This window comes from Puma concolor, chromosome B3 (genome assembly GCF_028749965.1).
Source record: "Puma concolor isolate L17-30 chromosome B3, mPumCon1.1.hap2, whole genome shotgun sequence".
In the NCBI taxonomy this organism is placed as follows: Eukaryota; Metazoa; Chordata; class Mammalia; order Carnivora; family Felidae; genus Puma; species Puma concolor.
This window is the reverse complement of record NC_141672.1, coordinates 3,414,871-3,436,943: the sequence shown is the minus strand read 5'-3', so window position 1 is coordinate 3,436,943 and position 22,073 is coordinate 3,414,871. Positions and strand designations below refer to the sequence as shown.

Genomic DNA, 22,073 nt, shown 5'->3' with positions numbered 1-22,073 from the left:
GAATTTTTGTTAATGTTTACTTACTGATTTTGAGAGAGAGAGAGAGAGAGAGGGAGAGAGAGAACCCCAAGCAGGCTCGGTGCTGTCCGCACAAAGCCTGACGCGGGGCTCGAACTCACAAACTGTGAGATATGATCTTGATTTCAATCAAGAGTCAGATGCTTAACTGAGCGAGCCACCCAGGCGCCCCCACATAGCTCAGAATTGTAAACGTACAAAAAGGTTATAAGGTGAGATGTCTCCATATTCCCATCCCCTATATCCTTCCCCAGAAGCAACCAGGGGATCCTCACAGGATCCTGGCATTTGTAAAAAGCGATGCTCATCCGAAGAATATACGTGAATAACGAAATGTCAGGCATCCATGAAGCCTCTTGCTGGAGGCGGTTGGGGACGCGGGCAGTCCTGTAAACAGAGCAAGTGATAAAGAACCTAACACCGTCAGGTTGCCAGAATCCTCAAATCATGGAATCTCAGGATGTTGGAAAAGAGGAATGTCATGAAAAGCCCCGCGGTTTCTGGGGCACCCACTGGGTGCCTGCCTGGCTGTGCTCCGCGATTTACGGCTTCCCCCCCTTCCTGTGGATTCGGGGCAGCGGTAAGAGTCAGCTTCTGGATTCAGACACCCCGGGCTGGGACCCCAGCTCTGCACCTTCTTGGCTGTGTGACATTGAGCAAGTTACTCTCCCTCTCTGGGTCCCATCTCCTGGTGTGAAATTGGAAGCATTACATGAGAAAACGCAAATATGGTGCCGGATGAGAGCCGGCTTGTGGCTTGCACTCACCAAGAGGAGCGTTGCTGCTCTTTGCACGCACGTCTCTCGTAAGCCTTTCCTGGCAACCTCCTGAGCGTGTGTCCCCTCCGCTTCCAGGAGGGAAGACTGAGGCCTGAGGGATGGAGCCACGTGTCTGAAAATACAGATGTGAGTGACGCAGCTCCCCAGGGGCCAGGTGGTCTTCGCGCCCAAGCCCCCATCATCATGCCTGCCTTCTCCAAAACCCAGAAGCTCGCAGCTTCCGGTGCCCTGTCGGATGAGGGGGAGTTCTCAGCGCCCAGGCCCTGAGAGGCTGCGGGGAAGCATCCCTCTCGTCCCCGCCTGGCCAGGCCCGTGCGGTGCTGGGATTCCCAGAGAGCCCCTGCCATGTGACTTGCCTCTGCCGTTGGTGGGGCCTTTGGGGGAGCAAGCCTCCTGGCCGTTTTCCTGGAAATCCTACGGACTCGGAGAAGGGCCCCAGGGCAGCCCCAGGCCAGAAGAGACAGGAGCTGAACTTGACTTGCACTGCCCTGCACTCCTTGGAAGAGTGCTGGGCTTGAGGTGGGCCAGTCTCGTGGAAGAGCTGCAGGAGCCATTTCCCCTTGCCTCAGTTTCTCCATCAGGCAGACGCTGAAGGGATGGTGCTGCCGGCTTCCTCTGGGGGAGGGCGGAGGGGAGAGGCTTCATGGGTGGTGGGAGGGGCACTATCTATTGGTAAACATTTGGCCTGGTGAGTGCGCGCGAGGGCGGGCATGCCCTGTGAGGGAGGTTCCCGGTCAGCTGTCCTGGCCATCCCGTGGTCCCTGGGGAGGTCAGCAGACTCCAGCTGAGGTCTGGTGCAACTTCAGATACCCTTGAACGAGTGACTTCCCCTTTTGGGAAAGGTCAGTGGCAGCAGGGACCACAGACTCAAGGCCTCAAACTCTGTGTCCACTTACACTCTGAGACTCAGTTTCCTCATCTGTCAACAGGGGATACAATGGCTCTGCCCAGTGCCGTTGGTGAGTGGGGTGTCCCCAGGATGAGGGAAGGGTCCCAGGTCGGGTGATGGCCTGAGACGGACAGGGAGAAGTAGGACTGGAGAGCTGGTTTAGGGTGGTGGTAAATGCATAGTCTTCTCGCAAAAGGAAGTGGCCTGTGCCATGGGGGAAGGGTTCAGTGACATCCTGGAATGCCCTAGACACCCGGTCCTGGGGAGTCCACCACACGGTCAACACTGCCCTTGCGACCAAGGCACTTTGGCCGGGTCTTCCCAGTGAAGCCCAGCCCTTCATTCCTGTGCGATCCCCTCCCTGGGCCTTTGCACCTGCTGACCCTTGCTCCAAGCTGCACCCTCCTTCTGCACATGACTGGACCTATCTGTGCCTCTGTTTCCCTCGTCTGTGAAGGAGTGTCTGCTAATGCATGTAAAGCACTTAGAACAGAGCTCGGCACCTGTGGAGGCCAACACACGTCAACTGACCACCCTCAGAGTTGAAAGCAGGGTCTCAAACAGGTATTTGCACACCCACGTTCAAAGCAGCATCACTCACGACGGCCACAGGGTAGCAGCAATCCAAGCGTCCACCGACAGGCCGTGTTGCATAAACAATGAAATATTCAGTTGGAAAAAGGAAGGAGAGTCTGACCCAGCTACAACATGGGTGACCCTTGGGGGCATCGTGCTGAGTGACATAAGCCAGTTACAAAAGGAGTAATGTTGTTATGATTCCACTTCTATGAGGTGCTTGGAATAGTCCAGTTTACAAAGAGAAAGTGGAACAGTGATTGCCAGGGGCTCGGGGAAGAAGAAACGGGGAGTTAACGTTTAATAAGTACAGAATTTCATTCTTGCAAGGTGAAAAATGTTCTGGAGAGGGATGGTGGTGAAGTAATAATAATATTGCGTAATAATGTACACACCACCCAACTGTATACTTAAGATGGTCAAAATGGGAAATTACGTTATGCGTGCTTCATCACAACTTTAAAAACCAACCAGCTGTCATTTCTGAGCAGAGGGAAGGGAGGCCAACTCACTTTGTCCTGGGCTTCTGAGCCCTGGGCTGCCGGTGAGGAGCTGACCGCTACTGCTGGCCGGGGGCTGGTACACCTGACTTCCGGGCTAGGCTGGAGGGGTCTGATGCCACTCTGCTCTGCCTGCTGTCCACCCCTCTCTTCCGGGTGGAGCTGGCCTGCTCTCCCCTACCCATCCCTCAGGGAGGTGGCCACTGGGACAGCGGCTGGCGGGAACGCCCCCAACCAGCGTCTGATGCCCATTTCCTGCTGAGGGTGGAATCCTTGGCTGGCCTCCTCTGGAAGTGTCTGGCCTCTTGGGGACGTTTCCTCATCTCTCCAGACGGGATAAAAGCAGCACCTGCCCCACTGGCTGTCGTCCCCTGGCCGTCTATGCAGCCCTGTTTTCAGAGGATTTCCCTTGTGTCGGGGGCTCCGTGTAGGAAGCACTTGACCTCCTATCTCAACTCAGGGAAAGGGGAAGTGAATGGTACGACCACAAAGGAGAAGGCAACTTTTCCCAACTCTTGGCTGCTGCCCAGGGTGAGGCCATGGAGAGGGAGCCCGGGCAGCCTGGGCATCCAGGGATGAAGTTGGCTGCCCAGCACCTGCCCTGTGAAGTGTCCGTCCTGTCTCTGCTGATCAGGATCTGGGGCTCTGATGGGTGGTGGGGTGTGTGGGCCTGACAACCCCCTCCCCCGGACACACACCCACAATGACCCAGAAAACTTCAGATTCTCCAGTGATTTCCCAATCTGTTTGGGGAGAGGAGAGGAGGGCTGGCAGCGAAGTGTGGGGATTGCACAATGTGGCCACAGGAGGCAATGAGCCAGGACCCCTTGGCTCCCACCCTCCTGGCCCCTGTCTGGCTGGATGAACTTGGGGGAGTGGCCTTTCATCCCCACAGTCTGTTCACCAGGGAGGAAATGGAATGACCCTCCCAGCCCCGGGGCACTGTGGCTCTGTTGGCTCCTCTGCAATGGTCACCGCCCCCCCCCCCCACCAGACACTTAGGGAAAGAGAGTGTGGAATCCGTCTTACTGCCATTTCCTGAGGTCCCCCCACAAGTGCCCCCCAGGGAAAGGATCTGTAGCCAAGCCCAAGCCTGGTACTTGACCACCACTCCCAAGGAGGAAGAGGAAGTTCTTAGTGCAAAGGGCACCCCCAGCTCCCCTCTACCCCACCTACTCCCTGACCTCAGAGATCTTTGCCCAGCTGGTACGGGGAACAGGAATCCACACATTGGGGGAGAGAGACCAAGGGCAGAGGCAAACAAAAGGTTGGAAGGGGCAGAGGCTCTAGCAAGAAGTAAAAGGGAAGCCGGTGCCCAGCTGGGGAATTCCTCAATGACCCCACTCTTTCCAGAAGGCAAGAATTCCTAAAACAAGAAATGGGGAAGGGGATGAGGCGCTAATGGTTGCTCTTCACCAGCAACGCCCCCCCCCCAGCTCCCCCAGACCCAGAGAGAGGGAGAAACTGGGTTTGGATGAGGAAACTGAGGCCCAGAAAGGGGCCTGGCCTGCCCAAGGCCAGTAAGGACAAGGCTGCACTGCGTGAGGATCAAGCCTGAGCTGCAGGGGTCTGGGCCTGGTGCCTCAGAAGACGTCCCGGCCCCACCCCAATCCCAGGAAGGGAAAGTGCCCCCGCGGGAGTCCGCAGCACGGTGTGCAACCTCGGGCGACTTGGAGGTCACGTCACCTTTCTGCCCCCTTTCGAGCCAGGCTTGTGAAGGAGCGGATGCCAAGCCCCCAGCACGGTGCGCTGTGTCAGTAGCTGGCCAGCCCTGCGGCCCCCTTCCCCTCCCCGCCTCCTCCAGCAGCGCCGCCCCCCTGCCTCCCGGATACCCGGAGCGGGGACGCTCTACCCAGAGGGGGCAACCCTCGCGCGGCCCAGGGAGTCAGGGTGGGACGGTCCCCGGGACCCCGCGGGGAGAGAGCTCGGGAGCCGGGGCGGGTGCTGGCTCTGTGACGCGGGACAGAGGTCCCGGGCCCCTTCCAGCCGGCCAATCAGAAGCCGTGGTCGGACAATGCCAGCGCCTGGCGGGTCCCCGTCCGCCCAGGGTGCGGTTCCCGCGCCCCCAAGCCGCGGCGACGCCCGGCCAGCCCCCCCACCCCGCCCGGGCTGGTGCCAAGCAGTGCCGCCCCCACTCCCCTCGGCGGGGCGCGCGCGGCTCGGGACTCGGGGACACTCGGGCCGGGCCCCCGCCCGCGGGGTTTCCGCGCCTGCCGCGGGCGGGGCAGGAGGGCGGGCGGGGGCGGGGTCTGCGACTATTTCAGGCGGCGCCGGGCTCTGCGGGGACAGCGGCGGCCCGGCCCGGACACAGTAAGTGACCTCCTCCACCCGCGCAGCGTCTGTCCCCCGCCGCTCCGCGCGGCTGCCCGCCCGCCTCCGCCCCGGGTTCCCGGCCGATCCCCCCCGACGGAGCGGCCAGGGCACGTCCGGACCGAGGGGGCAGAAGGCTCCGAGGGCCCGAGGCCTCCGGCGGCCCCACTTCTAGGGAAACTGAGGCCCCTGCGCTGAGCGGCGGCGCGTCAGGGTGCAGGGGGCCCGGATTTGGTGCCCCCAGCCAAGAGCTCCGTCCTGCAAGAGGCAGGGGGGAGGAGTGTGGGGGCAAGGCGCAGGGGTCTCTGATCCTTCCGCAGTAGGGAGGCTGAAGGCGGTGGGGCTGGCTGGCTTGTGTGACCTAGGCCAAGTCACTCTGCCTGCCTGGGTCTGGGTGTCCTCACTTGGGGGGACGGCTGTGCCCTCCGTCTCTGGGCCAGGACAGAGGAGCCAGGGACAGAGGCCGTGAGAAACTGTGAACCTCAGCCCTGACCCAGAAAGGAGGTAAAGGGGTGTGCGGTGCCTGAGAAGAAGCTGGGAGGCCGGGATGGGGTGGGGGGGGGGGTGCTGCTGGGCCACAGGCTGTGGTCACATGATATGACTGAGCCGGTCCCTTGTGTCGGCGTGCCTAGCCTAGAGCCCAGGCTTGAAGGGACGCCTTTCCTGCCCTCCTCCGCTCTACCCCAATGCTGAGGTTGGCTTCACAGACAAGGGGACACGCGACAACCTCCCCTTCCTTACAAAGGCTGGCTGGGGGCCAGCACATGGCGGTGGGGTTTTGCCACTTCCTTCAGCAGCCCTGTGAGGTGGGGGTCGTCATCTTCATTTCACAGATGGGGAAACTGAGGCCAATGAAGGGAGTTATTGCCCACATGCTAGTGAGTGGTGCCGATGATCCCCTAGCCCGTTAACTTTCCACTGCACCAGCCGCCTCTGAAAATCAAGTCCCGGGACCCAGCCAAGGGGGCTGCTGCAGGACCTCAAGGTGTGAGAAAGATTTTGTGTGGGGACACGCAGGAGCCAGGTCTGGAGGCCAGATAGAGCCTAGCATGTGTGGGGACCAAGGAGGTGTGGGACAAGGAAGGGAGGGCAGAAGTGGGGCCTGGCCACTCAGGGTGGTGCCCAGTAGCCCCGGCCTGCTCGCCAGACCAGCTCCTGAGGGTGTGCAGTGTGACAACGGGACAGATCGGGAGAGGGCTGGGGCAGTGGGTGGGAAGGGCGGGAGAGCCTGGCGGCCTTGCGCCTTGGCTTTGGGGCTCCCCGGAGCACCCCCTGCTTGGTCCTGGAGCGGAAGCCTCAGCCCAAATGGCACAGGGAGACAGCTGAGGTCCAGCGGTGTTGGACTCTGCTGAGGGCACTTGGTGAAGCCACTTGGGAGAAACTCAGGCCATCTGCCCCCCAAGCGGCTCTGGCCAAACTCAGGGGTTTGTGATGAGGCCCTGGAGGGATGTGGGGCGGGGGGTAGTTGGGCTGGTGGGGATGCAGCAGGGGCTGTGAAAAGCCCTGATCCATGCCTGCTATGGGCTTGTGGTAAGCATCTCCCACACCCCTCCTCGCCTCAATTTCTCCTGCATGATGGATCATTCCATCTGCCTTGCAGAGTTGCCGCAGAGGTGAATCAAAGTCATCGTGTTCCATGAGTCACAACTTGTCGTGTTTGCTCTTGGGTGGTGGGGCAGGCACCAGGGTGGTGGATCGCCCCAGTCATCAGGGAGGCCTGATCCTATCTGCTCCCCATTCCCAGCCCTGCCTTGCTCCCTTCTCCTGGGCTCAGCCATGTTCCCCTCCACCGGCCTTGCTCTGATAATGGTTACGGTGCTGGCGGGGGGTGGTGCTGGGCACAAGGGGGTCCTGCCTCTCTGAATGCAGCCTGCGAGGCGGTGGGGGACAGGGAGGCAGGAGGACGCAGCACCAGGTGATCTGAGTTCCAGGGCCAGGCTGTTGACCGCAGGCACATTTCCCCGAGTCAGTTCTGTGTGATGAGGACAATAAATCCCCCCCTTTAAGGGAATGAGGAAGAGGCGTGATGGGCACCTGGGGAGGGCGTTGGAAGTGGAGGCTTTTGTGGTGACAATGTCACCAAATTTGGGACCGGCGGGGTAAAGCAAGAGCCAGGAAGCCTGGCTTCTGGTCTGAGTTGCTGGGTGACCTCAGATAGCTCGGTGCCTCGTCGGGCCCCTGGCCTCTGCTGGCATGTGAAAGCCTCTCTGAGGTCCCTTCCCACCCCTGGAAGTTTGAGGGGCACTACGCTTTCCAGACCTGAGCCCCAAAGCCAGGATGGCGGGTGGGGCTCTGCTCCCCTCATGGTCCCAGCAGAAGCAGCAGCCATGTTTCTGCTCAGAGCATCCCTCTGGGACTCCACACAGACAAGAAGAACCAGGCAAGATGGAGCGGCCGCTGGTGCCGTGACCCTTGTGGACCTCAGTTCTTGCTCTGTGCAGAGGCACAGCAGCCCGGGCTCTGCCTCCTCTCCCAGGGTCTCACGGGATGCAGGATGGCACTCGCACCCTCCGGTCCTTTCTCCTGGCCCAGGAGGATTTGCCGAAATGAAGTGAAGGCCCCCTCTGCCTGGGACACCTGACATGCCCAGATTCCTCCCTGCCTCTGGTGATCTCGGGAGGGACTCGGCAGTACTGGAAGAGAAACCATAGGTGCTGAGAAACTGGTGTCCGGGGAGGGAGCTGAATTGTTCGCGCCGCTCTGGGCCGGGATCACCAGACCCGGAAGGTCACACGGTGAAAACAGGCCAAGCAGGCTCATGGCTGCCCCTGCGGATGTGTGCTGGGGCCTGTCTGCTGCAGCCGCTCTTACCTTCCCTCTCCCCTTGCCTGTTGCCCGTCTGCAGGCCTGAGTCGGGGTGATGCTGAAGATGATGACCTTCTTCCAAGGCCTACCCGGCCAGCAGACTGTCCCAGGGGTTCCCGACCTCCCCAGAAGCTCCCACAAGTTGCCCCCCACCTCAGAGGTGGAATCAGAGGCCTCCATGTCAGAGGCCTCTTCTGAGGACCTGGTGCCACCCCAGGAGGCCAAGGGAGCCCCGGACAGGGATGAGGAAGAGGCTACCAAGAAGAAGAAGAAGAAGAGGCCAAAAGGACTGGCCAACGTGTTCAGCGTCTTCACCAAAGGAAGGAAGAAGAAGGGTCAGCCCAGCTCAGCAGAGCCAGAGGGCCAGCCCGAGTCCCAGCCTGAGCTGAGTGGCCCGCTGCCCACAGGTAGGCCGGGGCCCCGGGCGGCGTGGGTACCCGGGATCGGAGCCGGCGGGGGCGCTCCGGGCAGGGCTGGGGCGCATCCCGGCGAGCGGGGCGCGAGCGCGGGAGAGACGGGCTTGGCCCCGCCGCGCCGGGAGGAGGCCGACCCGCTTCCGCCCGGGCCCGGGGCGCGCGACGCCCCCTCCCGGGCGCCCGCTGACGGCGTGTCCCCGGCCCCGCAGCGGAGGAGCTCAAGGCGGACCTGGAGCGCGGGCGGCTGGAGGCGGCGCGGCCGCTGCTGGCGCTGGAGCGCGAGCTGCAGGCGGCGGCGGCGGCGGGCGGCGAGAGCGCGGAGGAGCTGGTGCGGCGCCAGAGCAAGGTGGAGGCGCTGTACGCGCTGCTGCGCCACCAGGTGCTCGGCCTGCTGCTGCGGCCGCTGGACGTGGCGCCCGAGCGGCTGCGCCAGGCGCTGGCGGTGCTGACGGAGCAGGAGCGCGAGGACCGCCGGGCGGCGACGGCGGCGGCGGCGGCGGCGGCGGCGGCCGGGGGCTCCGGGGCGCTGGTGTCCGCGCGGCCCCGGCGCTGGCTGCAGCTGTGGCGGCGCGGCGTGGAGGAGGCGGCCGAGGAGCGCCTGGGCCGCCGGCCCGCCGCGGGCGCCGAGGGCCTCTCGGAGGCCGAGCGCACCTTTCTGCACATGGGCCGCACCATGAAGGAGGACCTGGAGGCCGTGGTGGAGCGACTGAAGCCGCTGTTCCCCGCCGAGCTGGACGTGGTGGCCGCCTACGCGGAGAGCTACCACCGGCACTTCGCGGCCCAGCTGGCGGCCATGGCGCAGTTCGAGCTGTGCGAGCGCGACACCTACATGCTGCTGGTCTGGGTGCAGAACCTCTACCCCAAGTGAGTGAGGAGGCCGCGCTGGGAGCGGTGCTTGGGGAGTCTCTGCCGTCTGTCTGGCCCCAGAGACTCAAAGGAGCAGAGCCCGCGCTGCTTTGCACTCGAAACCCTTCGTTTCCTGGCTTCGGCCACCTTCCACAGCTGGGGAAACTGAGCCGCCGAGAACGGCAGGGACTTCGTCATTCGTTCCTGAGCTCCCATCCTGAGGAGGGGGCCAGGTGGTGACCATCCAGGGCAGGGAGGGCGGTGGCAGAGGAGACCAGGGACCGTGGGAACCAGGAGCAGAGGCCCTGACCAGCCTGAGTCACTTGAGGAAACCGTCCAGGAGGTGGTGGAGGAGGAGGAAGAGGAGGGAAGGGAGGGGGAACCAAATTCTGCCCGTGGCCGGAAGTAAGAGAGGCAGGCAGGGGAGGGGACACGGCAGGCCTGGAAGAAACTGGAGAACGATGTCCCCGCAAAAGGAGTCATCTTCCACCGCCCAGAGGCTGAGCCCTGACACGTTCTGGCAGCTGTGCAGAGCTTGCCAGTGTTTGGATTTACCCGGCAGGCTATGGGGCACTCCCAGGGGTGCAGCAGGGCTGTGTGGCCATCGAGCCGGGTCACCCCGTGAGCCCACTGCAGAGCTGGGTTCTGGCCACTGAGGCCCAGGGCTCCCTGGGTGGGAGGCTGGCTCTGCTAACAGAGTGCCTCGGGGTGTCTCGGGTCTCCTCTGATTGACCCAGACTCCGCGGGGCCCTGAGCGCATCTGTCATTTGTACAAGCAGGGTGAGGAAAGACTGGCAGTGCCGTGTGGAAAGGTCCAGGGCACGGAATGCCGGGGGCTCCTATGGGGGCTGACCCTGGTGTCCAGTGTGAAGCCTGCAGGAAGCCTGGAGGTATAGACAGCGTGAGCAGTGTCTGAGGGTCTCGGAGATAAATCTGGGTGGCCAGGGGTCTCAGCTGGTGCTGGTGGGTCGGCCTCCAGCGGGGGGCGAGAGGAAGGGCCCTGCGGGGGCAGTGGTCGAGGCAGCAGGGTGCAGGGAGATTGGCGTAGGGCAGGCGCTGTGGGAGAGACAGGCCGGTCGTGAGCCAGTTTCTTCTTGCTTATCCTAACTCACCAGGAAACGCTGGGCACTTGCACCTCAGCCTTCCTGTCCCAGTGACCTCGGGGCTTTTGGCCTGAGGCCCACTGGGGTCAGCGCAGCAGGAAAGTGAGGCCAGTTGAGTGGAGCCGTGGGGAGAGGGAGTCTCAGGAGGTGCCGTCGGGGCCTTTGTGGCCAGAGTGGCCAGAATGCAGGGAGCAGAGGGACGCAGCCACATCCAGACAGGGGAGAGGGGCAAGTGTCCAGGCGGATAAAGGCCTCTGAGGAAGTGCCAGGGCTGGGCAGTCCCTGGGGACCCGGGGTCCCACACAGGCGCCACAGAATGAGTGGAGTAGCTGGGGTGGGGCAGCCCTTCCGGCCGGCACTGACCCACCCTCCGGGGGCAGCAGGGCCAACCTGGGGTTGGTGGAATAGGGCTGGCAGGATGCCTGAGGCCAGCAGTGAGGGAATGAGGTCGGGGCGAGGCCGAGAGCGAGTGGCTTGTCTCACAGCTGCCACCAGAGGAGCCGGGTTTTATCTGTATGAGACGGAGGCCTTGTGGCAGGGAGGAGGCCGGAGTTGGGTTCGAGAGGCAGTTCCGCCTGCCGGCTGGAGGAGGGATTGCTGGGGACGAGGAGGGTGGGAGCCAGGAGGCTGGAGAGGAGGCCTCTGCCACGACCCCGAGGAGAGCTGGTAGAGGCCGGGCATCAGGCGGGCTTCTGACCTGAGCCAAACTGGGCAGACAGAGACGGAGAAGCAGGGATGGGGGAGGGCGATCGAGTTCTGGGCCCGCCAGGCACTGAGGCTGCGAAGGCGGGCTCTCGCTCGGGCAAGGCGCCGAGGGGGTGCAGGCTTCCTCATGCTAGCCCCCCTTTGCCTGCAGTGACATCATCAACAGTCCGAAGCTGGCCGGGGAGCTGCAGAGACTCAACCTTGGGAGCCTCCTGCCCCCCAGGCAGATCCGGCTGCTGGAGGCCACGTTCCTGTCCAATGAGATGGTGAGTCCAGCGCCAGGGTGGGGGCGGTGGGGGGGGGCGGGCAGGAAGGAAGCTAGGGGAGGCTCGGAGACAGGACGCAGGCAAGGAGCTTGACAGGGACTCTTCCACGTGGGCAGGGTGATGGGCTGTGCTACCCTAACCTGCCTCTCCTCCCCGCAGACCAGTGTGAAGGAGTTGATGGCCCGTGCCCTGGAGCTAGAGTGTCAGCGCTGGGCCCGGGATGTGGCTCCCCAGAGGCTGGACAGCCACTGCCACAGCGAGCTGGCCATTGACATCATCCAGGTAGCACAGCCGGCCCCTCGTGCTCTCGTACAGGCTGCGTGCGAGAAGCCGTGCACCGTGCGGGGCCCACACCCATGAAATCCCTGCGTGTGCGCACGCACATGTCCACTCCAAGCACCACCCGCCCCTTGTTCCCGCATGTTCCCCGGTCCTGGTCCAGGTGGGCTCTTGCTCAGCTCTCCCCCTCACCCCTGCAGATCATCTCCCAGGGCCAGGCCAAGGCCGAGAGCATCACCCTTGACCTGGGCACGCAGATAAAGCAGATGCTGCTCCTGGAGCTGGCCACATTCCTGAGGAGGTGGGTGTGCAGGGGGTGGGGGGGTGGGGGGGGTGGTGGTGTCTGCCTAGCCACTCCTCTCAGAGCCGTCTCTCCTCCCTTGTGGCCCAGGTGGGTATCCCTTTCCTGCCTCTGGGGTGTCTGTCACTATAAGCAGGAGTCCTTTCTGCCCCCACACCTCTCCTGGGACCCCTGAGTGCCTCAGGTGATCTGACCACCCACCCCCTCCCACTCAGCAAGAAGCTCTCAGCATTGCAGCCTCCAGCTGCAAAGAGGACCCCCCCCCCCTCCCCATGAGGCTGCTGGCTTCCCTTCTGGTGGCGCGCCGTGTCTCCAGCCCTGCATTTCTCTTGGCTGCTCCCTCCCCACCCCTCACCCCCCCTCTCCAGTCCTCCAGCTATAGAGGGATCTGGAGGGAGGAGTGGGGAGAGCGGGAGCCTTGACCCCACTGGCTTTAGCGTGTGAAGCCCGTTCCGTGATGCTCGGGGGCCAGCAGCCCCTCCCTGGACTGCAGGGAGCCTGTCAACCGGAAAAGCACTCTGTAGACCCAGGGAGGCTGCTGGGCTGGCCGGAGGCTGCTATTGTCCGGCTGTGTTTGTGCGGGTCCGGCATGTGCCCCTTCCGGTTTCAACAGCTACCAGCGAGCCTTTGATGAATTTCTGGAGAGAGGCAAGCAGCTGAGAAATTACAGGGCCAATGTCATTGCCAATATCAACAACTGCCTGTCCTTCCGGTAAGGGCGCTAGGAGGGGTTTGTGGGAGCGGGAATCACTGGGCCTGCCAGCCTATTGGAGGGAAGGGCAGCTGGAAGGGGGAGAGGAGGTGCGGGGTTCGGGAGGGGGTGGGGGGTGCAGCATAAGCGAAGATGTGGAATTCGAACGAGCATGGCCTGTGAGTTGATCGGGGTCTGTAGGGGCAGCGGCAGCAACGTTTATCAAGCGCTGGTGGGCCAGCACTCCTGCGGAGGATTTATTTCTCATGACACCCTTGTGAAGTAGGCGCAGTGGTTACATCTGTGAAGCAGATGTGGGTTAAGAGCATGTGGTGCAGGTGTTTCCAGGGGCTGAGAAGGGCTGGGTGCTGCCTGGGGCGCAGAGATGGGTTGACTTGGACTTGCTTCCACAGGGAATGGGGAGTCACGGAAGGTTCTAAAGTGAAAAGGTGGTTTAGGAAGATTTGCCGAGGGCATTGGGCTCTCTGGGTGTGGGGCTGTAGGTGGACCTCCCTGCCTCCATCCATGTCCTTCCAGGACAGCCATGCAGCAGAAATGGCAGACACAAGACCTCCCCGGCCACCTGCTGGGCCCCCTGAGTGAGCTCAAGAGTCACGGCTTTGACACCCTGCTCCAGAGCCTGTTCGGGGACCTGAAGGTAGAGAGAGACCCCCGCCCTGGGATGCACGCTGAGCTTAGCATCGGAGGGGGGGGCGGAGGGGGCCCGGGAGGGGAGGAAGGGCAGAAGCCAGTGCCTGGCACTTGTGCGGCCAGCTGTTGAGGCCCGTGCTGCCCAGGCGATGGGGGCCATGGAGGGCTTTGACCTCGTCCCCACCACTTCAGCCCGGGCTTGGCCTCAGAGGGGTTGCCCAGGGCTGGGAGCTTTAGTGCCCCTTCCCCCATCAAGACCCCGTCCTGAGCCCGCACGCTTTTTCTGCAGCTCCCCCAGACCCACCCGCCCATGCCGTGTCCCCATGCCCGACTCCCAGCTGTGATGCCCAGAGCCTTTGATGGCCACTGCCTCATCTGTTCTGGGCCAAAAAATACGCAGAAAGCCCTTGGCTCCCGTAGCAGAGGGCGAGGCAGGGGTCCCTGGAAATGAAGAGGAGGGTTCCCTGCCTGCTTTCTGTGGGAGCCCGCCTTGTCCCTGCTGCTCAGGACAGGCGGCCACGAGTGGCCAGCCAGTGGTGAAGGCCGGGCAGTGACCCTGGGTGACTTGGCACAGGTCTTTAGAGGCTCAGCCAAGCACAAACCCTTGTTTATGCAGGAATTTATTTATTTCAGAGGGGGCGGTGGAAAAGGCCCCAAGGCAGACAGATGGTTGTCCTGGCTCCAGAGCTGCAGCTGGTTGACTTTGGAGAAGGGTACACGGACCCTGTCTCCACTTCCCGTCTGTGAACGGGGACTTGAGTTCCCTGGGGAGTCCTCGAGACCCCCTTGCCCCTGCACTGGGCCCTGTGTGTCCGCGTGCGTGTGTCTGCGGCTGGTGGCCCTTCCTCTGGAGGGCGTGACCAGACATCCTGCCTCTCTCCTGTCACAGCCGCTGTTTAAGAGGTTTACACAGACCCGCTGGGCCGCCCCCGCGCAGACCCTGGAGGAAATCATCTCCACCGTGGGCGAGAGGCTGCCTGAGTTTTCGGAACTGCATGACTGTTTCCGGGAGGTGAGGAGGTGCCGGGCTGATGGCTGGGCCCGGCGGGGAGGGCCGGGAGGGACAGTCTGGACACACGCTATCGTGCACATACACACTCAGAAAACACACGCACACACACACATGCACACGTACCACTCTTTTGCTTGGCCTCTGCCCCTCCCCGGACTCCTGGCTTCAAGGCTTCGAGGGAAGGGGGTGAGCTCCCCAGCGGTGATGGCTCACGTGTCCCTGCCCGCTCGCCTCCCAGGAGCTCATGGAGGTTGTACACCTGCACCTGGTGAAGGAGTACATCGTCCGCCTCAGCAAGCGGAGCCTGGTCCTCAAGTCCGCGGAGCAGCAGCAGCAACTGGCGGGTCACATCCTGGCCAATGCCGAGCTCATCCAGTGTTTCTGCACTCAGAATGTAAGCTCCTGTCTACCCTTCCCAAGCGCCACTGGGATGGGCGGCCCCTCCCCCCAAGTCCCTTCAGGGCCAGGCACGACCCCAGGCCACTCCAAACCCGATCGGTTCTGACCTGAACTTCTCTGAGCCCTTGGGTGCCTTTTGGGGAAGGGGCAGCCTACCTCCAACCACACCTGTGCCTGCAGGGCTCCCCAGCGACCTGGCTGCATCACGCCCTCCCCAAGCTTGCCGAGATCATTCGCCTGCAAGACCCCAGTGCCATCAAGATCGAGGTGGCCACTTATGCGACCTGGTACCCTGACTTCAGGTGAGAAACAAGGGCGCCACGGGACCTGGGCAGTCAGCATGGCCCTGCTGGACCCGGTCGGAGCCTGGTAGGGCCGGAGTCGGTCCCTGCAGGGCTGGTAGAGCTCAGATACTGGCCTTGAGGATGCAGTCCCAGCAGTTAGCCTGTGCTGAGGGCTGACTGTGTGCCCGACGCTGCCAGGACCTTTACAGCAGCTCATGCGTCTGAAGCTCACTGACCATCTTATGATGCTGGTGAGGTCTGAGCTTAAGGAACTTGTCTAAGGTGACACAGCTGAAGCCAGGTAGTCTGGCTCCACAGTCCATGGTTCTAGCCTAATATGATACTGCCCTCAGAGGGGAAACTGAGACCAGAGAGACTGGAGACCTGCTAGAGGTCATGGCAAGTCAGGAGTGAAGCTGGGGTCCACCACTGAGGTCATCCTAGGGATCCTCAGAGTGGAGGTGCAGCCCCCCGCTGCCTGAAGGTCTGGTGAACTAAGGCAGTTTTTTCTCTAGGCTGAGTCTTCTGACATGACAGGGAAAGTTTGCACAGTCTTGAGTTGGAGTGCTTAGCCTAGTCCAGCCTAGTCTAGTCTCTGGCTGATCCACTCCATCCATCCACCTACCTGTCTGCTTATCTATACACTCATCCATCCATCCATCCATCCATCCATCCATCCATCCATTTATCCATTCACTCATCAACCCATCCACCCATCTATCCATCCATCCAGTCATCCAACCAATCAATTATTCATCCATCCATCCATCCATCCATCCATCCATCCAAACACCCATGTACATGTCTACTCATTTACCCATCTGTGTAGCTATCCAGCCATCTGCTCATCCACCCTTCTACCTATCTCCAACTGTCTACCCTTCCACCTACTCATTCATCCTTCCATCCATTTAGCTACCTATTCATCTACCCGTCTACGTCTACCCATGCATCCATTCATCCCATCTATCTACCCCCTTACCTACCTATCCATCCACTCATCCACTTACCCATCCATCCACCCACCCATACAAACACCAATATACCCATCTACCCATCCATCGAGGTATCCATCCATTTGGTCACCCACCTGTCTACCTATCCAACAATCCATCTACCTCCCCACCCACTCATTCATCCATTTATCCATTCACCTACCTAGTCATCCATCCATCTACTCAGCCATCCATTCACTGATCTGCCTATCCATCCATTTATCCGTCTACCCATCCGTCTACTCACCAACCCACTTACCCATCCCCTCATCCATCCATCCCCTCATCCATCTACCCACCTGTCCCCCATCCATCCATCTATCCATCTACCCACCCACCCACATGTCCATCCACCTACCCATCCATCCTCCCTCGCTCCCTCCATCTACCCATTATTGAGTGGTCTCCTGCTTAGTGCCAAACTCTGTTCTAGGTATATGCGTTACTTCTGCAACGAAGTAGAAGACAGAACAGTCTCAGTCCTCCCTCGTGTAGGTTGCAGCGTGATGAGAGTTAGTCATAATGAAGTGATCAGGCACAGAAATAAACTTACGAGCTATAAGGATTGTTTAAGCAAGATTGTGAATGACAGGAGGTGCTGACTTTAGAGATGGGAAATCTTGGGGGAGGTGACATTTTTTTTTTTAATTTTTTTTTCAACGTTTTTATTTATTTTTGGGACAGAGAGAGACAGAGCATGAACGGGGGAGGGGCAGAGAGAGAGGGAGACACAGAATCGGAAACAGGCTCCAGGCTCCGAGCCACCAGCCCAGAGCCCGACGCGGGGCTCGAACTCACAGACCGCGAGATCGTGACCTGGCTGAAGTCGGACGCTTAACCGACTGCGCCACCCAGGCGCCCCAAGGGGGGGGAGGTGACATTTTAGCTGAGACCCGAAGAGTAAGAAGGAGCCGCTCACCTCCAGACTGTGGGGAAGAATATTTCAGGAGGAACAGCCAGTGCAGAGGTCTGAGGTGGGCAGGAGTTCGGTGCACTCCAGGGAAGGACAGGTGTCCAGTGTTGCTGGAGTACAGCGGGCAAAGGATCGAGTGAGTCCCCCTCACGGGCAGGGGCTTGGCTGCGGGGCCCTGTGGCTTGGGCCAGGTGTCTGGGGAGCTGGAAAGAGGGGTGAGCAGGGGTGTTGGTGACTAGACTGGACTGACAGGATGCTTTCCTTGCCAGCAAAGGCCACTTGAGTGCCATCTTGGCCATCAAGGGAAACCTATCGAGCAGCGAGGTCAAGAGCATCCGAAGCATCCTGGACGTCAGCACGGGGACACATGAGCCCTTCAAGTCCCTATTTTCGCTTATAAAAGTTGGTTAGCTTTTCCTGCCACCTGACCTGCTTGTGAGCACACAGTGAGCATCGGGCACCACCCCCCTTGGTGGGCAGCCACCCACTTGGGGGCTGTTCAGACCAGCCCCCGCTTCTTGGCTCCTCGACAGGCTTCCGGCCTACTGCTGCTGCTTCTGCCCAGCCTTGGCTAAGGCACAAACCCCTGGGCAGCTAGAATTGGATAAGTCCCGGTTTGTTTACCGGTCCAGCTCGGGGCGGGACACGCAGTGTGGGGAGCTGCATGGAGCTGGGCTCAGCACGTCTATGGACTCGAAGGCAGAATTGGAAAGGCAAGGAGGCAAAAATGAACTCTTATCTGGGGCCTCAGCCTCCTGGGTCCTCCATGCACTGACAGGGGTGACTCCATGGGTCCTCCTGGAAGTCAGCCTGAGGTCTGGACAGGGAAGCCTGACCTCTGACCCCTTGGCCTCTGTATCAGTGTCCCTGTTGCTGCTGGAACACGTTTCCACAAACGTGGCAGTTTCAGTTGGAACTTATCCTTCGGTTCCGGAGGTTAGAAGTCTGACACAGGTCTCATGGGCTACAACCAAGATCCCAGCAGGGCGGGCTCCTTCTGGAGGCTCTGGAGGGGATTTCGTTGCTTTTCCCAGTTTTTAGAGGCTGCCTGAATATCGTGGCCCGTGGCTGCCTTCCATCTTGAAAGCCATCAGTGGCCAGTCAAACCTTTTTCACATCACAGACCTCAGACCTTCTCTCCTGCCTCCGCTCCTGTCTTCCAGCTTTAAGGACCCTTTTGATTACCTTTGGTCCACCTAGATAATCTGGGATCATTCCCATTTTAAGGTTAGCTGATTAGCAGCCATAATTCCTTAATTATGTCAGGTCCCTTGGCTGTGGACCCTGACATAATCACAGCTCCAGGAGTCAGGACGTGGGCATTTCTGGGGTGGGGGGGGGCACTGTTTTGCCCACTGCAGCCTTCATGCATCCCTGCCCTGTAGGGCACCTTATCCTACCCCTCTGTCACCCCCCCACCCCGGCCTCTGCCCACCCACGAGGCCCTCCAGTTCAGCCAGTGCAGTTCAGACTTAGGCACGCCTCAGCCGCGTGCCTCTGACAGTACTGAGCTGGGGTTTGTCCCCTCTTTCCAGGTACTGTGGCCAGGAGCTGGCCCGTGTAAATGGTGCACAAAGGCCTTTGTACATTTGTAGGAGTTAGTGTGTGTTAATAACGTCATTAATATTATTTTTGATAGTACTGCTTTTGTATGTATGTACTCAGGACACGGTCCGGATTTTTATAGCTTAATATAAAAAACTGATTTCAGAAGTGGCTTGGAGTGATTTATTTGGGGAGCAGGAATGGGGGGCAGCAGTGGCTTTCTTAGCCTCCGGGGGCCTGGGAAAAGCCCGTCTCCCAGGCTCTGGGTCAGACCCCCAACGTGTCTGATCCTACAGTGCTCCTCCCCCTTCTCACCCATAAGCATGAGCTTTGGAAGGGTCTGCCTGTGGGGCATGACCAGTCACTTCACTCTCTCGTGCCTCAGTTTCCTTACCTGTAAATAGAGGACCATAAACCAGTTTGGCCTCCCCACTGTCCTTCTGAGAATGCAGGGGTAGGCAGTGGACCCCAGACAGTCATGTCAGCCCCCCCCCCCCCCGTAGGCCCCTGTGGGGACTCACCCTTATATTTCTGGAACCGATCTCACAAAGCTGCAGCTGTGATCAGGGGAGCCCCACAGTCTACCTTCAGAGATGGCCCCAGCTCACCTGGACACCAGTTCACCTGGCCCAGGATTTGGGGAGGGGCAGAGTCCCTGGGACCAGGGTCCCCTCCATTCCACATAGCTGAGGGAGGGTCCCCAAGGGAGCCATGTGTGGCGTCTGGGGCTCCTTGGGTGAATTCCAGAGGAGGGGAGAGGAGCCTGTGGAGGTGGGGATGGGATGGGATGGAGCCAGCCTCTCAGTGGGGAGCAAGGAGGGAGGGGGACAGTGGCCCCTGGACATCCTACTCCCCAGAGCAGGGGCCCCAGGTCCACGCCACGCAGATCGAGGGTGGGTTGGAACCTCGCTGCTCCCACGGAGCACGGGGTGGGAGGGGCAGGGGGTCCTGGGACCGGCGCGCCTGCCCCCCACTGGATAGGGCCTGCGGGGAGCTATGGCACCGGCACCCGGGACAAGCTGGAAACTTCAAATCCCTTGGGCCAGGCCGACCTGATGGACCTAAAAGTCCACCCTGGCTGCAGCTGGGATGGATGGGGGTCCTCAGCACGGAGCTCCCCTCCCCGCCCCAATGCGCCCCTGCACTCCCCATCTCCAGGAAGCAGAACTCCAGGAGGAATGAGGAAGAAGAGGCACAAGGGTGGGGAAGGGACCAAGTCGCTGGCCCTGGCTACCACCAAGGGTTCCACTTCAGGAACTTCCCCATCCCGCAGGAAAATCCCCTTAAGGGAAGAATTTGACCCTAGTGGTGGAGTGAGTCACCAGGCTCAGGGCACAGAGGGGCGGCCTGGACAGGGGGCCTTCTGTGGCCACCTGCTCTCAGCTGTACATGGACATGGGGCCCCGTGTGAACGGGGAGTGAAGGGCACAGCATTGATGGGGCCCTCCACCTCTCCCCCATCCCTGCTGGGGGCGGGGCAGCGGGGAGAGCTGGCCAAGGCCGCCCAGAAGGGCTGACATTCCCTGAAGCCCACAAGAAACACAGAGCCAGTAAATAAACAATTCAGGTCCAAGTGCAGTGGGGTGATGGGTGGGAGTGACTCAGTAGAGATTAAAGCGGGAAGGGGGGAGTGCTCACGCGGGAGGCGATACTTGGTTTGGGACCCCAAACTTGGCAAGGCCACTTACACAGTCCTCGACAGAGCAGTGCAGGGGAGGGGAGCAGCCCGGCAAAGGACGTGGGGTGGGGATGGGAGCGGGATGCTGGCAGGGTTCCAGTTCTAGGAGGAGCTCCAGGGTTGGGTGGTGAAGGTAGGAGGTGGAGCGGATCCCCCCGGAGAGGCAGGCGAGGGTCCGAGAAACTTAGCTGGGCCTGGGAGTTGGGGTTCACTCCAGCTGTACGAGGAAAGCACTGAGGGTTTTGAAGAGGCAGTTGGGGCTGATGTGATGTAGGACTTGGAAAGACCTCTCTGGCTGCTGCATGGACACTGGAGGGCCGAGGGGAGGCCAGGAGACCCCTTAAGGGGTGTGGGGTTGCCTGGGAGAGAGATGATGTTGTCAGTGAGGGCTGTGAAGGGAGACAGGACTGGCTCTGGGGTGGCGTGTGAGACGAGCAAATCCCCGAACCGTTGAAAAGACACTGAGTCAGACATGTGGACCATGGTGCCACCTCCCAAACGAGGAAGGCCTGAAGGGGAGAGTGGGGAGGCCCCAGGAGAGACATCTGGGGGGTTAAGTTTGAGAGGTCTGCAGAAAGAGTACGTCTCATAAGATTGTCGAAAGCATGCAAGGCCGACAGCCATCAGGTGCTGTCACCCCCTACTCTGGGAGGGCGATTGACACCCTCATGGAGGGCCATTTGAGAATATCAGTCAAGTCAAAAAACTCTCTGAACCAATCATTCCCCTTCCAGCAATGTATCTTTTTTTTTTTTTTTGAGAGAGAGAGAAAGATAAAGGGGGGGAGGGGCAGAGAGAGAGAGAAAGAGAGAGAATCCCAAGCAGGCTCCATGCTCAGTGAGGAGCCCACCGTGGGGCTCGATCCCTAGGATCTCGACCCGAGCCGACCTCAAGAGTCGGTTGCCCAACACACTGAGCCACCCGGGCACCCCCTTCCAGGAATGTATCTTATCCATGTTGGAAACTCCCTACATGTCCATCAGTAACCCCAGGCAGATAATTGCAGTGCACCAAACAATGGAGTACTATACAGCCATAAAAGGAAGTTCTCTCTGTCCTGATGTGGAACTGTTCCAATATATAATGTCAAGGAGAAAAAAAGCACACTGCATAACAATTTGTGGTATGTTACCTCCAAATAAACAAACGTGGGAAAAGATACCTATAGAATCTTATATCGACCTACCATACGTATATGCATATGCATATACATATACATATGCATATGTATTATATTCATTTGCTTTTGCCTACGTGTGCATTGAGGCAGCCTGGAGGAATACGCCAGGAACTAATGAGAGTGGTTACTTGTGAGTGTGTGAGCTCACAGGTGTGTGCACACCGGAAACGGGGAGGGGAGAGCAGGAGGCAGGGAGGTGATGGGGAGGGAGTTGGGGAGGCAGATATTTCACTGTATATCCTGTTTAAAATTTTTATTACTGAACCACATCAACGTGTTACACATCAACATGTTATAATATGACATTTAACTGAGAAACGCAAGCCAGCGTGGTTGGAGGTTTGAGGGGAGACTAAATGAGACCTGGGGTCTCAGGTGTAGGGCTGTCCAGCAATGTCAAGTGCCCTCTGAAGTGTGTTCAGCAGCAGCCTGAGACCTCCTCCAGCCAAGTTCGGTACTCAGGTGCCCGCCCGGAGTCCCAGGGTTGGATTTAACTGAGAACAGGGCTTTGGTCAGACAGTCGCATCAGGGGATGAGCACAGCTATGGCGTTGAGGAGGGCTCCCTGGGGAGGTCATGGCCTCGGACCTGGGGGCTGGGGAAAAGTGGGAGGGGCTGTGATATCAGGCTGGGTCAGAGGGGGGTGGAGCCAAGGGCTGGGGTGGAGTCACAGGAGGAAGGGAGTGACGGGAAGAGGGCTCCCCGGTCACAGAGGAGGACCCTTACAATTGAGGTCGTGGCAGTGACGCAGTTGCTGGTGAGGACGCCCCCGGGGGCATGACCTTGAGAGAGTGTGGCTGACATTGGCAGTGTTGAGGACTCAAGGAACAGGAGGCAACCGGTGGGTCCAGAAGCCCCCAAGAACATTGACGAAATCATGGAAGGGATAATGGGCGGGGGCTGCTGTCCTCTGAGGGTGCCACGGAGGGACCC

The 22,073-nt window shown here is 60.3% G+C and overlaps 1 protein-coding gene and 1 long non-coding RNA gene across 2 annotated transcripts; one reads left to right on the top strand and one right to left on the bottom strand.

The window, feature by feature from the left end:
* Nucleotides 1–4,968, bottom strand: LOC147579666 (uncharacterized). Its single transcript, XR_015251991.1, has 4 exons — nucleotides 3,947–4,968; nucleotides 2,218–3,151; nucleotides 786–909; nucleotides 1–405 (listed from the first exon to the last, which is right to left on the bottom strand). It is a non-coding gene; the product is annotated as an uncharacterized LOC147579666 (long non-coding RNA).
* TNFAIP2 (TNF alpha induced protein 2) lies at nucleotides 4,938–18,451 on the top strand. Its single transcript, XM_086708739.1, has 12 exons — nucleotides 4,938–5,072; nucleotides 7,918–8,284; nucleotides 8,503–9,157; nucleotides 11,099–11,213; nucleotides 11,373–11,495; nucleotides 11,693–11,793; nucleotides 12,407–12,505; nucleotides 13,022–13,142; nucleotides 14,025–14,147; nucleotides 14,386–14,541; nucleotides 14,727–14,848; nucleotides 17,008–18,451. The coding sequence occupies exons 2-12, from the start codon at nucleotides 7,933–7,935 to the stop codon at nucleotides 17,147–17,149; spliced, it is 2,109 nt and encodes a 702-aa protein (XP_086564865.1). The 5' UTR covers nucleotides 4,938–5,072; nucleotides 7,918–7,932; the 3' UTR covers nucleotides 17,150–18,451.
* Nucleotides 18,452–22,073: the final 3,622 nt, after the last annotated feature.

Excerpts from the sequence above, each read along its gene's own strand:
- TNFAIP2 (XM_086708739.1), top strand. The coding sequence starts at position 7,933 with ATGCTGAAGATGATGACCTTCTTCCAAGGCCTACCCGGCCAGCAGACT. Across the intron at positions 11,496-11,692 it reads TGGCCATTGACATCATCCAG|ATCATCTCCCAGGGCCAGGC; the intron begins GTAGCACAGCCG and ends TCACCCCTGCAG. Across the intron at positions 14,542-14,726 it reads AGTGTTTCTGCACTCAGAAT|GGCTCCCCAGCGACCTGGCT; the intron begins GTAAGCTCCTGT and ends CTGTGCCTGCAG.